Source organism: Haematobia irritans, chromosome 1 (genome assembly GCF_050003625.1).
Source record: "Haematobia irritans isolate KBUSLIRL chromosome 1, ASM5000362v1, whole genome shotgun sequence".
Lineage (NCBI taxonomy): Eukaryota > Metazoa > Arthropoda > Insecta > Diptera > Muscidae > Haematobia > Haematobia irritans.
The window spans coordinates 275,816,564-275,833,329 of record NC_134397.1 but is presented as its reverse complement, the minus strand read 5'-3'; the positions used below and the strand labels follow the sequence as shown (position 1 = coordinate 275,833,329).

Below are 16,766 nucleotides of genomic sequence, written 5' to 3'. Positions count from 1 at the left end.
TATGCTTCCTGCAAAATATGTTTGGAACATATGTTAAAGAAGCGATTTTTTTGAGGGTGTAGAATGTTAGGAAAATTAAAGTCATTTTTACAACTTTTCGACTAAGCAGTGGAGATTTAACAAGGAAAATGTTGGTATTTTGACCATTTTTGTAGAAATCAGAAAAACATATATATGGGAGCTATATCTAAATCTGAACCGATTTCAATCAAATTTGCCACACATGACTATACTACCAATTGTATTCCTTGTGCAAAATTTCAAGCTAATCGGTATAAAACTCTGGCTTCTGGGTCCATATAAGTGCGTATCGGGTGAAAGATATATATGGGAGCTATATCTAAATCTGAATCCATTTCAACCAAATTTGGCACGCATAGCTACAATGCTAAATCTACTCCCTGTGCAAAATTGCAACCAAATTCGGCCAAAAATCTGGCTTCTGGGGCCATATAAGTCTATATCGGGCAAAAGATATATATGGGAGCTATATCTAAATCTGAACCGATTTTAATCAAATTTTGCACACTTGACTATACGACTAAGTGTTATATTTGTACAAAATTTCAAGCAAATCGGTGTAAAACTCTGGCTGCTGGGTCCATATTAGTGCATATCGGGCGAAAGATATATATGGGAGCAATATTTAAATCTGAACAAATTTCTTCCAAAATCAATAGGGTTTTATTCTGAACCAAATTAGGAACATGTGCCAAATTTGAAGGCGATTGGACTTAAATTGCGACCTAGACTTTGATCACAAAAATGTGTTCACAGACAGACGGACATGGTTATATCGACTCAGGGACCCACCCTGAGCATTATTGCCAAAGACACCATGTGTCTATCTTGTCTCCTTCTGGGTGTTACAAACATATGCACTAACTTATAATACCCTGTTCCATAGTGTGGCGCAGGGTATAAAAAGTGAAATTGGTGAAATTGTTTTTTGTTTTAATTTTGTAAATTTCTTCATTCCAATGAACTTCCAAGGCATAACTTCTATAACAGTTAAAAGGATTTGAAAAGTGAATAATTCCGTTCTATGACAAGTCCATGCAAAATTCATTGGAGATTACAGAAATTTGCCATACTTTCGGATCATAAACTACTTTTGTGGAAGCTTCAGTTTAGAATCTACAACCACTTGACCTTCTCAAATAAACTTAAATTATCAAACCTTAACTAAATGTGGGTTGCTTAATAAAATGTATGATTGTCAAATTAAATGCATATTTGGCATTGAATGTATTTTTAGCAATCTGCAGTATTCAAGTGATTATAATAGGTAATAGTTTCATCATTTATTTATGGCATCATATAAACAACCCTCATTGACTTTAATAATTATAAAATCATAAACCATTCAAAAACATGGAAAGTGTAAATTTTTGTAATAAATGCACATTTCTAAATCATTTATTTTTGTTTATATTATTTTGTATTTACATACATATAAACTTATTTCTAAATATTTTGTGTTAAGCATTACAAATGCTTATTACAATTATGTTTAATAACATAAAATATTTATTATATCGAGAACTAACTAACTAATTGAAGGCTCTTTAAGACTCATATTGAAAATTATCGTTTACATTAGATTGACTTTATGCGGTTTGTAATAAAATAATAATGTGACAAACCTCTGTCTACAGAAATTTGCGGGAAAAATATTTCGATAAATTTACAAAAAAAAAAAAAAAGATTCGTAAAAACTACATCGATATTAAATTTAGTTATAATTAAATATGGTGCTACAAAAACTATCACAGGCAATAAAATGTGTTTGAATTGTCTCCTTAAAATGAATACGACAAATAAAGAAAAACACTTAAAAAAAACATAGACTAACTCCAGTTAAACGCATACGAAAAACCCATCTTAAAGCGATAACATTTACAGGCTCTAAAAGGCAGTATAGCACAACTATGCTTAGACATAAGACTGTGTGCACATTAAAAACAAAAATTGGGGAACTGAATTACTTCAGATAATCAAAACTTTTATTTTCTCTACAATGAAATTGCCTTTTATCTTTAGAGAAATGTTTCTATGGGAAAATTAAGGCAATTGTTGCTCCGTTTGTCGCCAATTTGGTAAGTGAATATAATTCGCCTACAAAAATTTGAGCAAATTAATTTTAAAGTTAACTATATTTAGATGGAGAGCCAATATTTTCATCTGTCGAGAATGGTCCTTCGATGGGCGTCTCCGACGTAAGCGGATTTTGAAGTTGATCAAAGGTGACTTTAGATGCAAAATCCATTAAAATTTTTATCCACTTTTGATCATGTGGCTGTGGTAGGAATTCAAAAATTGTCTAATTGGTCACTTAACTTTTATTTGGTATGGAAATCGACTAGTCGAAATACCATCATTAAATTCGACTTTCGTTGATGGACAAAATTGACATTTACGGGCTTTCAATATTGTAGAATTTTGTCAGAATGCCGGTAAGACAGTTTCCCACACGTTTCTTGTGAATACCTGAAAGCACCTCAAGCGAAATTTTTCGTTTGAGTACCCATAAATCAGAATTACCATTTATTTCTTATAGTGCAAACCACAGTCAGTCGAGAGCAATTACTTATGGAATTTTCGTTAACAAAAATAGTTATGCGTTTCTTATTTGTGCTGGAATTTTGCTACCAATATGAAATGCATTGCTGTGTTTGCTAACGAAAATTCCTTAAGTCCTTGTTCTCGATTACATACAATTTGCTTCCATAAGGCATATATCACAAACGAAATTTCGGATAGAGGTGCATGGTGGGATTAAAACTACCAATGATCCATGACTAGCAACTTCGTTTTCCACAAGAAAAGTGTTGCAATTTGGTGTAATAGGGTAGCAATGTTAAATGGGTTTCAAATCACCCCATATATTCTAAATGCACACACAGTCTTACCAATCGATTATTCTGATCTAACAATAGGAACTTTAACATTTTCAACATTATTCTGTTGATTTCCATATCGATTAGGTTTTCGAGTTTAATTCTGCGGCATGTTGGCTTCCCACAGTTCCATATGATTATCCAATACCTCATGGAACCAATTTTGCTTTTCGGGTTCATTGTGGAATATAACATTGAGTGATTTTAAATCTAATTGTAATATGGCATCGTTGCCCAGCAGTGTATCCAATGTCCTTAGTAGTGTACCATTACCATGCAATTTGAGTAGGGTAACATATTTCACCAGCAGATATTCATATTGCAGTTTGCGGCGAGCCCAACGTTCCACTGTATTATTGGCACTGGCCGAACGTATTTGACCCAAATGTTCAGCAAACCAAGGAGCAAAGAAATGATACAAGTCTTGTTTGGATAAGGAATTGATGCCTTTGGATTTGATACGTTCCTTGATCATTTGATAGTTTTTACGATTGTAGACAAAAACCTAGAGAATAAGAAGAATTTCAAGGTCATTCGTTTCTCTTTGAGGCCTCCACCACATAACAGTACTCACCTGGTATAAAGAATTTCCCGTTGTATAGGAGTTAATATAATGGGTTCCCACATTTTCAAAGAATTTCACAGCTGTTGTCACATTTCCTGCCACTATGTCATTCATGCGATCTCTCACATCATTCTCCAGTGTTAGATTCAAGGGTAAGTCTGTTTTGAATTTTCCAGTTTCTCGAAATCGCACCACTCTCACCAGAACATACGAATAATCGCCCTGAATGAAAGAGGTATTGATGCCCAATTTCTTGGCTGCATTATCGGGAAACCAGCCTCCGGTAAATGCTTCCCAAGGGCGATCTAAACGTTCTATGGTGAAATCACGAAAATATGCCTGATACAATTGGCGTCGATTGTCACAGAACTCCATGTGAAAGTCACCATGGAAGATGCCTGGAGTATTCTGTTCATTGCTCTCCGCTAAGGTGTTGACATCCTGCAAATATTTGTAAGAGTATCAATCAAATTTTCACATATATTGCTTAATCTCTTCACATTACCTTGTATATATTCCTTGTGGGTTCTTTGAATAACCATCGAACATCTTCTGCTGTATCATTTGTGGGTATGACCCTCATCGAGATACCCAAGTAACCGAAACGTACGAATACATTGAGGGCTTTGCCCACTCTCAATTGAGATTCTCTACCACTGCCATGGCCCCATCCGCATGTTGCCACTAAGAGTAGTGTTAACTGCCAGAATAACCCATCTTTTGGGTTCATTGCTTTCACCGCTACCACCCTATGACAACCAATTTATTACATGCAGCTAATCGTTCCTGAAAATAAAAATAAAATCGTTAAAATTTAGGAAATATTGTAGTAATATTTAAAGAACATAAAAATGTTCTTTGTTCGGCCAATAATAAAAAAGTGTAAATTACATTTGGGACTGTATCATAATACCTTCCGAGTAATTCATCTTCAAACTTTCTTCCTGAACAAAATAAAGTTTTTCCAGCTTATTGACTCCCACCGTTAAATAACTTCGACTCCTAACTGGCTCGGTTAATTACCCAAACATTTTTAACATTAAAATTAAATCATTAGAATTTCCTTTGCATAATAACCAGGGCTGTGGAGTCGAGTCAAGTTTTGCTCGACTCCGGCTCCGACTCCAGCATTTCTTAATAGCCTCGACTCCGACTCCGGAGTGGACTCCAGGTGGTGTACCTAAATCTCATTTTAACCGTATTCCAATTGTATTTTTAAGGTTCCAAAAATAGACCGATATAAGTATTCCATTTTGCCATATGTGTTTATATGTCCAAAAGAAGTCTAATTTTAAATGTTGATACGACTCGACGACAAACCTCAGCATTTTCTCCCAAAAGACCGGCAGTGGTTTAATTTAAAATTACAGCTTCCAAAGACATCGGGTGTATATTTCTCAAGCAATTATGTAGGGCTATCTCAAAATCTGGGCCGGCGGGAAAATTGCGCATTTGTTTATGAATCTCAAATAACTCTAAATTCAAAATTTCTGATAAATCTTATAAATAATTTCTGCAAGATCATCCAAATTAGGATTGATATTTATGTCTAACATCTTATGTATGTTTTCATTCAATTTCGTTTGATAAATTTCTTTATCTAAATCTCTCCAATAGAGTTTTGACAGTAGTTTTAAACTTGTTTCAAGTATGTTTTCTGTGGATATCTTAATAAGTAATTTGATGGGTAAGTGATCCGACCAAGTTTTATCTTCCACTTTAAATTCTTCCACCTGGTTCAATATTTCTTGGGAAATAGCACATATGTCGTTTACAGATTGACCTGTCGGTCCTATATATGTAAATTCTCCATCCTCATCTCCTTTTGTTAAGCCATTCAATATTAATAGATTATTATCTACTACTATTTGCCGACGTTTTTTGCTGGGGTACTCCTCAAGTGCTTTCATTTGATACAAATAAAGTAAGTGGTGCATTTATAAAGGGTGATTTGTTAAGAGCTTGATAACTTTTTTAAAAAAAAAAACGCATAAAATTTGCAAAATCTCATCGGTTCTTTATTTGAAACGTTAGATTGGTCCATGACATTTACTTTTTGAAGATAATTTCATTTAAATGTTGACCGCGGCTGCGTCTTAGGTGGTCCATTCGGAAAGTCCAATTTTGGGCAACTTTTTCGAGCATTTCGGCCGGAATAGCCCGAATTTCTTCGGAAATGTTGTCTTCCAAAGCTGGAATAGTTGCTGGCTTATTTCTGTAGACTTTAGACTTGACGTAGCCCCACAAAAAATAGTCTAAAGGCGTCAAATCGCATGATCTTGGGGGCCAACTTACCGGTCCATTTCTTGAGATGAATTGTTCTCCGAAGTTTTCCCTCAAAATGGCCATAGAATCGCGAGCTGTGTGGCATGTAGCGCCATCTTGTTGAAACCACATGTCAACCAAGTTCAGTTCTTCCATTTTTGGCAACAAAAAGTTTGTTAGCATCGAACGATAGCGATCGCCATTCACCGTAACGTTGCGTCCAACAGCATCTTTGAAAAAATACGGTCCAATGATTCCACCAGCGTACAAACCACACCAAACAGTGCATTTTTCGGGATGCATGGGCAGTTCTTGAACGGCTTCTGGTTGCTCTTCACTCCAAATGCGGCAATTTTGCTTATTTACGTAGCCATTCAACCAGAAATGAGCCTCATCGCTGAACAAAATTTCTCGATAAAAAAGCGGATTTTCTGCCAACTTTTCTAGGGCCCATTCACTGAAAATTCGACGTTGTGGCAGATCGTTCGGCTATTCATGATGAAATGTCAAAGCATACTGAGCATCTTTCTCTTTGACACCATGTCTGAAATCCCACGTGATCTGTCAAATACTAATGCATGAAAATCCTAACCTCAAAAGAATCACCCTTTACTTTATTTTAAATTGTACCAACTAACCTTTTGAATATAGCAGCGAAACTAACATTTCTGGGATACTTTGGAGAATAAAAACTATGTTCTTGCATTTATGGTACTTCCTTGGTTTGATACCAAAATATAACAAGTAAGGAAAGTCCAAAGTCGGGCGGGGCCGACTACATTATACCCTGTACCACTTTGTAGATCTAAATTTTCGATACCATATCACATCCGTCAAATGTGTTGGGGGCTATATATAAAGGTTTGTCCCAAATACATACATATTTAAATATCACTCGATATGGACAGAATTTGATAGACTTCTACAAAATCTATAGACTCAAAATTTAAGTCGGCTAATGCACTAGGGTGGAACACAATGTTAGTAAAAAATATGGGAAACATTTAAATCTGAAGCAATTTTAAGGAAACTTCGCAAAAGTTTATTTATGATTTATCGCTCGATATATATGTATTGGAAGTTTGGGAAAATTAGAGTCATTTTTAAAACTTTTCGACTAAGCAGTGACGATTTTACAAGGAAAATGTTGGTATTTTGACCATTTTTGTCGAAATCGGAAAAACATATAAATGGGAGCTATATCTAAATCTGAACCGATTTCAACCAAATTTGACAAGCATAGCTACAACGCTAATTCTACTCCCTGTGCAAAATTTCAATTAAATCGGAGTAAAAGATTGGCCACTGTGGTCATATGAGTGTAAATCGGGCGAACGATATATATGGGAGCTATATCTAAATCTGAACCGATTTCAATAAAATTTGGCACACTTGACAACACTACTAATTGTACTCCTAGTGCAACATTTCAACCAAATTGGGGTAAAACTCTGGCTTCTGGGACCGTAATAGTCCATATCGGACGAAAGATATATATGGAAGCTATATCTAAATCTGAACCGATTTCAATAAAATTTGGCACACTTGACTATAGTGCTAATTGTTCTTCTTGTGCAAAATTGTAACCACATTGGGGTAAAACTCTGGCTTCTGGGGCCATATAAGACCATATCGGGCAAAATATATACACGCTCACAAAAAATCGCTTCTGTAACATATATTCCCAAACATATTTTGCTTCAAGCATATATATTTTTGGGTATTGCCCAAACATTTATATGTTTGATCTCTTCCAATATATAATATGTTTGAAAGCATATTGGTCTAAACAATATATGTTTGGGTAGTCTAAGTTCCAAACATTTTGTATTTTGCATCCAAATTCAATAATGCTGTCTTCCAAAAAACAATATGTTATTATGTGAACATATAATATGTTTGGAAGCATTTTGCACCCAAAAATATTATATGCTTAAAAAAATTCTCCCAAACAATATTGTTCTCAAAATTTTATTTATTTATTTATATATTTACAATCATAATGAATTATGAAAATAAACAGGTAATATAGGTGCTAACAACATAGGTTTTCAACCTGAATGCTCAAAATTTTGTTTCTGCCTAATTGTATATTCCCCCACACCTTTCTCACTTCCACGAGATTTTTTAGTTCTTAGCACCTTTTTCTGTAATACAAACATTGTAGAAGAAATTATTCAATTTTATGATTTTTTTATTTTAATTTTACCTTTTGCCGGACGGGGATTCGAACAGCGGACCACACAGTTTGTAAGGATCAAAGAAGTAGCTGATCAATTGCCCAAGGAAAAATAAAATGTTAATTTTGTAATAACAAGCAACAACCACCAACTTAATTCAATATCGCTCCCTGTTAAATAGCGCTCCAAGCTACTAAACACATATATGTCTATAGGCTATTTCTAAATTAATATATGTTTGCATCCAAGCATATTATATTTACAAACATTTTATGTCCCAAACATAATATGTTCTAACATATTAACATATATGTCCCAAACATGTTATGCTAGTTTATGAACATTATATGCTTGCACTCAAAAATATTGTGTTTAAAAATTTGTGTTCCAAACATATAATGTTTATAGCCAAACATATGAAAAACAGTCTTTTTCATCGGTGTATATGGGAGTTATACCTAAATCTGAACCGATTTCTTCCAAAATTAATATGTATCTATTCTGAGCCAAAACACATACGTGTGCCAAATTTTAAGTCGATTGGACTAAAACTGCGACCTAGACTTTGATTACAAAAATGTGTTCACGGACAGACGGACATGGCTATATCGACTCAGGAGCCCACCCTGAGCATATTTGCCAAAGACACCACGTGTCTATCTCGTCTCCTTCTGGGTGTTGCAAATATATGCACTAACTTATAATACCCTGTTCCACAGTGTGGCGCAGGGTATAAAAAGCGCAAGATAAATATTTTATCTTCTCAAATTGTAATTAACCCTTTCTGTAGGCTGGCAAAAACTACCTGGTTTATGTCTCGGCTAGTTAAATTAGCAAGTTTATCTTCACGCATGTTCAATTGTATTCAGCTATTTCAGAGATGGCACCATACAGACAATGAAGCCGCCAAGTTGCTGCCGATTAGTTTTTGGCAGTCCACGCCGTTACCCGTTATGACTGCTCAAATACTTATGTAAGTGTGAGACATGATTCTTATGGCCAGTTTCTCATCCTCCGATTAATTTTAAGCGGATGATAGACCTCCGGTTAGTAAAATTTTTGTATGGGATCAGCTGTTTTATCGACACGATAAATAATAACAAGACATTGAGAAACTGGCCCTTAGTTGTTTTATTTTTTGCCAAAGTTTTTATCTTATACCCAAAATCATTGAAGACCACATTGCTATTATAATTTTTCAAAAATTTTGTTCAGCGGATATGAAACAACGTAAAGTGGGTTGTATGATTGGATGTACAATTAATCTCATAACCGTTTGCATTACATAAATTTAATTTATAATTTTCCGATACCGAATTGACAAATTTACATCGACTCAGCCGTCAGCCGCCCTTGATGATGGCAAAATGTAGTGCCAGCCCTAGTATAACATCATACACAATAGGGTGGTGCATGATGGTTTATAGTTTTCCTCAATGTTTCTTTTTTTTTAATGCATTAATTAATTTGTTATTAATACGAAATAATATGTGTCCAACTTAGCATTGGTAATATCATTTATGTGAATTTCATCCAGTATCAGCTAAAGGCTTAACCTATAATTATTTACTATAGCAATTTCAAGAAATCCGAACAGTTTAATAGGTTATTGATTTAATTGAGACACCAACACACACATATAATAAATTCCCATATTAAATGCTCAGAAAACAGACACAAATTAAAATCCAATCCTAATTGGCCTTAACTTTGTTTTACAAATGCCGCTATCAGAGCATTACATGATTATTGTAAATTTTAATATTATTATAATGATGTTTGGACCTCCTTTAATCCAGATCCATATCACTGGTAAGGTTTTCATAGGAGTTCAATAAACTCACAGCGCCAAAGCAAATGACATTCGAATTTAATTATTCTGTGCAGCAGCCGCCACTTTTGTTTTTATTGTTTTACCTATAAGTGTGAGTACTTGTGTTGTATGTGTACGTGTTATTAATACCGCATACATCTACATTTAAAAACGAAATATTTTAATTATATAATTTTGAGCTTATATTTCTGGGACCCACATCCATGAGCAAAGCCATTCGGTTTTTTGCTAGACCAGAATGGAAAGAGGTACTCAACATACCACACATTTAATTATTCCGAACATGTTCTGGTATCAAATTTATTTCTGGATTACAGATTTTCCTCACTGCAAACAATTACACGTTTGTTTGATTGTTGTCCCTCCGTGTTGGGTTTAATGTTTTATGTTTTGCTTTTGTAAATTAATTGTGTGTTTTTTTTTACAAAATAGGAAATTAGATTATTAATAAATTAAAGGCCATCATTTAAGAGATTAAAGTCTATTTTGACATTTCGATGTATTCGGTTGGTGGTGAATGACTTGTTTTTATTGTTCGATTGTGGCGGCTCCACTTCAATGCTATGTCATTAGGTGACAATTTTGTAATAACACTGACAGATGATAGCAAAAAAATCTGCCATTTAACATAATTTATTTTTCTATGAATGGCCTTTTTGTCATCACCATTAATATTATTAAAGTCATATATATTAATGCAGCATATTAGTTGATAGAAATTCATTAGTTTTATTAAATTTAATGGAGTGCTCACTTTGAAAGTTACAAATATTAACAAATTGCTTTACGAACTCAAAGATGGATTTTTTGTTGATGGCACCATAAGGTAATCTTTATTAGTCATACAATTGATGATACTTTGAAATATTATGTTTCATCAGGAGTATTCAATAACTATTCAATAATTTAAAAAAAAAAATTAAATTTCGCTTTTCAGAATTTTTTACTTTTAAATCGTTAGATGCGCAAATTAGTAAACAACATTTTTGATGGAGAAAAATTTGGTGAATTTGAAGATTCAGTCAAAAGAGTCGTTTTTTCGTCGCAGTATTTATATGTTGTCAGAAAGATGAGAAATGTAGTAGCTAGCGATGAACAATACTTCAATTGATTGATCTGCTACAATTTCTTCGAAAAAATTCTTAAACATCTCGAAAAAATCTTTTTTAACCCTTTCACTACCGAAATAAACCTAATGATAAAAACTTAAATTTTTCTTCTTTTTTTACTTGTACTAACAGCATGTAGAACTAAAATTGTTATTTTGAAAATCTACCTCAATTACTTCAAGAGCTATAAGAGCTTGTTCTGAAAACTTGATTCTTGAATTGTGACCAAATGGCCTTACGAAAATAAGCGCTATTTGGCCTATAATATCTTTCAAAGTGTGAGAAAAAATACAAAAAAGAACCCGTAAATATATCAGCTATAGTTTTTGTATAAATGTCCATTTACTAGAAACATACAGTACAAAAATTGTCTCAAATTTTCGTATTTTTCGTTTCTTGTTAAAGAAGTTTATAAAAATGTATTTTAGACCTCACCAATATGGACAATATTTATAGCTTATTTAGATGAAAGCCTCTACTTTAAAATAGCATCGAGAAACAAATCGAAACTAAGTGGGAAAATAGAATTTGGTGTCTTTTTCGAATGTCCTTCTAAGTGGACATCAGTAGTGAAAGGGTTAATTAGCGGTTACAAATTTAAGTTCGATAAATATAAGGTACGTCACTTGTTCACTTTGCCTACCAAACGAAATGGACTTGCAGTAGATAACGGATACAAGAAAGTGGGATTTTTTTTTTTATATCCCATAGGATGGGGGTATATTAACTTTGTCTTTCCGTTTGTAACACATCGAAATATTGCTCTAAGACCCCATAAAGTATATATATATTCTGGGTCATGGTGAAATTCTGAGTCGATCTGAGCATGTCCGTCCGTCCGTCCGTCTGTTGAAATCACACTAACTTCCGAACGAAACAAGCTATCGACTTGAATCTTGGCACAAGTAGTTGTTATAGATGTAGGTCGCCCCACCTTTAAGTATAGCCCCCATATATTTAAAGGGACCCCCAAATTTGGCTTGCCGATCCTCAAAGAAAAGCAAATTTCATCCGATCCGGCTGAACTTTTGTACATGGTGTTAGTATATGGTATCTAACAACCATGCAAAAATTGGTCCAAATCGGTCCATAATTATATATAGCCCCCATATAAACCGATCCTCCGATTTGGCTTGCGGAGCCTCTAAAAGAAGCAAATTTTATACGATTCAGCTGAAATTTGGTAATTGGTGGTGGTATATGGCCTCTAACAACCATGCAAAAATTGGTCCAGTTCGGTCAATAATTGTATATAGCCCCCATATAAACCGATCCTCCGATTTGGCTTGCGGAGCCTCTAAGAGAAGCAAATTTTATACGATTCAGCTGAAATTTGGTAATTGGTGGTGGTATATGGCCTCTAACAACCATGCAAAAATTGGTCCACATAGGTCCATAATTATATATAGCCCCCATATAAACCGATCATCAGATTTGACCTCCGGATGCTCTTGGAGGACCAAAATTCATCTGATTCAGTTAAAATTTGGTACGTGTTGTTAATATATGGCCTCAAACACCAATGCAAAAATTGGTCGAAATCGGTTCATAATTATATATAGCCCCCATATAAACCGATCCCCAGATTTGCTTTTGGAGCCACTTGGAGGAGCAAATTTCATACCAGTCAGTTGAAATTTGGTACATTGTGCTAGTATGTGGCCGTTAACAAACATGCCTAACTAGGTCCATATCGGTCTATACACAGAAAAAAAAGTGTCTCGTAAATTTAAGAAAATTTTTACAATAATTTATTACAAGAATTTTACAGAATTTTAGTTCATTTTTCGTATCTTGAACGAAAATTAACTACTCGAAAGGAAATTTTACAAATTTTAAGTAGCAATCGTTTAGTTCATGGCCTACAAAATACGATGGAAATTTCCTTAAAAAATTTCTTAACTGGTAGTTCAAAATTCGTTTGTAATGCTATAAAACTACTTGTGAAATGTAAAGTATTTTCTAAATAATAAGTGCAATTTACTATAAGATTTTTTTGTATGAGAAAATATTTTTTTACGAAAAATGAACTTGAAAGTTGATAGCAATTTCTTACTGACAATTCCTATAGGTCATAATTGTTGGTAAAAAATTACCCAATGAAATATTTTTAGTTCACATGTAATTAAATTTATAGACATTTTCGTCAAAAATGGTAGATAACATTTCATGAAAATTTTGCAAATTTTAAGTTAAACGTTTCATCGTTCATAAACTGGTGTGCCTTTACGAATATTATTCTTAGAGTAAATTGTCCGCAGATGCGATGAACTAATGCATAGTACAGAGATCTTTATCGGCATAGTGGAATGTGATTAATGTAAAGATGATGTTACTTGAGTTTTGTTGTGTATACATGAGCGTGGGGTTGTTTTTATTTTTGTTCATTTAGTGGTTTGTGTGTGTGTGTTTCTTATTCGCGGATGGTTTATTTGGCTGGATGAGGTGTTGTTTTCAATAAAGGCACATGTGTTTTTGTTGTTGTAGGAATGTTTTGGGTTTGCTTGGTTTTGTTTGGCATGCTTCAGTTGTATAGTTGGCGTTGGCGTGGGCTGTTGCATCTTTTAAGTAGGTATGCAACAAGGGAATATAAAGGCATGGTATATTTTGGATTTTTGGAGACATATATTGGTGTTTGTTTATTAAACCTTTTAAATGAAATTTATTAATATTTTATCGGTAGTTTAGAAAAAAGTTACTAAGAATATTTATGAAAATATGTTGAAAGTGTATTGACATTTTTATTATTCTATGTAAAAAATTAACATTCAATTCCAGATGAATTTAGAAAATTTTTGTTATATCTCAGCGTATAGTTTATTCATAAATTGGTAAGTATTTTTTTAATATGACTTTCTTTTAAAAAGAATATTTTTTATGTATATTATTATTTGTTAATTAATTTTTTTGGAAACCAGTTTAATGTTTTTCTTTGTTGTAAAAACAATATTTAATTTCAGAGCAACTCCAGATGGATTCGAACAAATAAAAAATAGAGAATTGGTAAGTTTTCTTTTAAAAATTGGCTTTATTTTAACTAGAATATTTACGTTTTTGTGACATTTTATCATCAAAATTACAGGTTTTTAATGCCCTATTTCAGTATTTCTTTAATCAAATTTTTTGGAAACCAATGTAATATTTTTAATGTAAAAACAAATATTTAATTTCAGAATAACCCTTAAACATTTGGACAAATTTTTAGTACTCCTTTGCCTGTAATTTAATAGTGAATTGGTAAGGATTCTTTAACTTTCTTTTAGCCCTGGACAGTCATCCTTATTTTTTGTACATTAACGTCAGCCTTCGTCATTTTGACTACGGCTGATTTAAAGACGCTATAATTTTCATCGTGAGCGAAAAAGTGAACCAAACTTGAATTTATTTTCTTATTCAATTTGGTTTTAAGTAGCATAAAACAAAAATTGATAAAACGGTCGAATTAGTATAACTTAAATTTACCATTTCCCATTTCCCAATGAAATTACGTGTCGTCATTTTGACGAATGATGACTGTCTAGAATATTTGGTTTTTTATGCATATTATTATTTTTTTCATTAGATTTTTTGAAAACCTATTTAATAATTTTATTTAATATAAAAAATAAATATTTAATTTCAGAGTAACCCAAATAAGTTTGGACAACTTTTTATATTTCCCCTCAGTGTACAATTTAAAAAAGAATTGGTAAGTTTTATATTAAAACTTTCACTTTCTTTCAACTAGAATATTTATTTTATTATATCTTTCACGTCGATAACAACACAGTTTTATGAGTTTATTTAGAATACTTCATTATTTATCTAATTGTTTCAGGTACAAATTTTATGAGATACGTTTTCCAAAGAAAAGTTGAATTCCTTACACCATTTGATAAAATGCCCAAATATGGTAAGTTACAAGCTAAAATGAAGAATTAAAAATTATTCATTACATGGTGTTAATTTTTAACAATTTTCATTATTTTTTCCATTTTTTCCAGCAAGATATGTGAAAAAATTACCTACGATGAATAAATAAAGGATAAGTCAAAATGTCCAAACAGCGAGTTCAAATGAACTACTCTCTGTTCCACGTGGTCATAATTTTTATTCACAAAAAACATTGTATTAAGAACTTTCATAACAAGTATTTATAATAAAGTACTTTTGCTTAAAGAAAGTTTAATTTTAATGTATGAAAATTTTCATAATAGTAAAACGGTTTGTTGTTCCTTTAATTATTTAATTTCTGTGTACTGTGGAATGATTGATTTAAAAATAGTTTAGTCATCGACATTTTAAAGAGCCTGTTAACCAATTTTTACTATCGGGTTTCCCAAAAAATAAGCAGGTAAACCAAAATAAAACTGACTTTTTAACTTGGTAGGGGTATATAAATCGTATGGTTTTGTAAAAATGAACTAAACTACAATGTTATAGATGAACTAACATTTAAGAAAATTATAAACTAGACAAGATGAAAAAAATCTTAAGGGCTAAATCATGGTCAATATTACTACAGTTTAGTTCATTTTGCAATGGAAAAGGGTTCACTGTTTTTTCAGTGTAGCTATATATAGCCCTCAGATAAATCGATCCCTAATCGCACAACAATTGGTCCATATCCATATAAGCGACCCCCATATTTCAATTCTGGCTCTCTACGTACCGTTCAAAAGTCCATATCGATTCGTAATTATTTATAGACTTACTTATACATACACGCAAAAAAATAATTCTTTCCTCCCAAACGAAATTTTAGACAAACAAAGTTCGTTTCTAATTTGCTTTTCGCTGTAAGGAAGTGTATTTGGAAGAAAAGTATATACTTTTTGTGATAAACGTTTATTCTTTTCCAGGATGTAAAACAATTTCATAAAGGCTAACTCAAAAAAAAAGTTTTCTTGCTAATTGCATTTTCCCTCACATCTTTCTCACTTCCACGAAGATTTTTAGTTCTTAGCACCTTTTTCTGTAATGCAAACAATGTAGAAGAAATTATACGATTTTATAAATTTTTAAATTTTTTTTACCTTTCGCCTGGACGGAGAATCGAACCGCGGACCATGCACTTTGTAAGCCAACACACTAACCACTGAGCTATGTACCTGTTATGATCATCAATAGATAATTATCCATATAAGTTATATTTATATAGCATAGCTTGCGGCGCCCACGAGCCGAATAAACAAAGTTTATTTAACAGAAACAAACAGTTAGTTTGGCACCGTGGAGCAGTGGTTGCTACGTCCGATTTGCATGCCAAGGGTCGTGGGTTCGATCCCTGCTTCGTCCAAAGTTTTTTTTTACATATATTCCAGATATGTTCGGAAGATTCCGAAAAAATGTTGAACATTACATTGAACTATATTAAATTTTGAACTGTAAAATGTGTCTTATTAAAGACCTAAAGTCACAAAAGAACAGTGTTTGATATAAACGAAATGGACTGTGTTGTTGTTTCAAAAATAATTTTTTTTATTGAAAAAATAAAAATTTTGTAACAAATGAATTTTTTTGGTGATAAAAGTTTAAAATTTTCGAAGCAATTCAAAAAACTCTAACAAAAGAAAAACGTTTTCGGTACACGTTTTCCAAACGTTTTTTTTCTTTGCGTGTACCTTTTTTGTCTAATATATACCACGTATGGACTAACTAACAATTTAGAAAACGATGTTAAGAAGTTTTAAGATACCACAACCCAATTAATTCGATCGACAGTCTTTCGTAGAAGTTTATACGCAATCCATGATGGAGGGTACATAAGATTCGGCCTGGCCGAACTTACGGCCGTATATACTTGTTTTTCTTATAAGGAATTATTGTTTATATGAAAATGTTTCTTTCATATGGATATAAGAAAATTCTTCCTTATATGAATATATTTATAAAATTACGGTTTTGAAAAATTTGTTTTATAGTATTCAAATA

The 16,766-nt window shown here is 32.7% G+C and overlaps 1 protein-coding gene across 1 annotated transcript in view; it reads right to left on the bottom strand.

Annotated features, from left to right (window-relative positions):
- Positions 1 to 1,384: 1,384 nt before the first annotated feature.
- tsl (membrane-attack complex domain containing protein torso-like) overlaps positions 1,385 to 16,766 on the bottom strand; it is a 40,322-nt gene continuing 24,940 nt past the window's right edge. The window contains exons 2-4 of the mRNA XM_075295110.1: positions 3,971 to 4,251; positions 3,475 to 3,906; positions 1,385 to 3,405 (exon numbers count right to left, since the gene is read on the bottom strand). Coding sequence (XP_075151225.1) covers positions 2,998 to 3,405; positions 3,475 to 3,906; positions 3,971 to 4,195 — 1,065 coding nt within the window. The 5' untranslated portion in view covers positions 4,196 to 4,251 and the 3' untranslated portion in view covers positions 1,385 to 2,997. The remainder of the gene's footprint in view (positions 3,406 to 3,474; positions 3,907 to 3,970; positions 4,252 to 16,766) is intronic.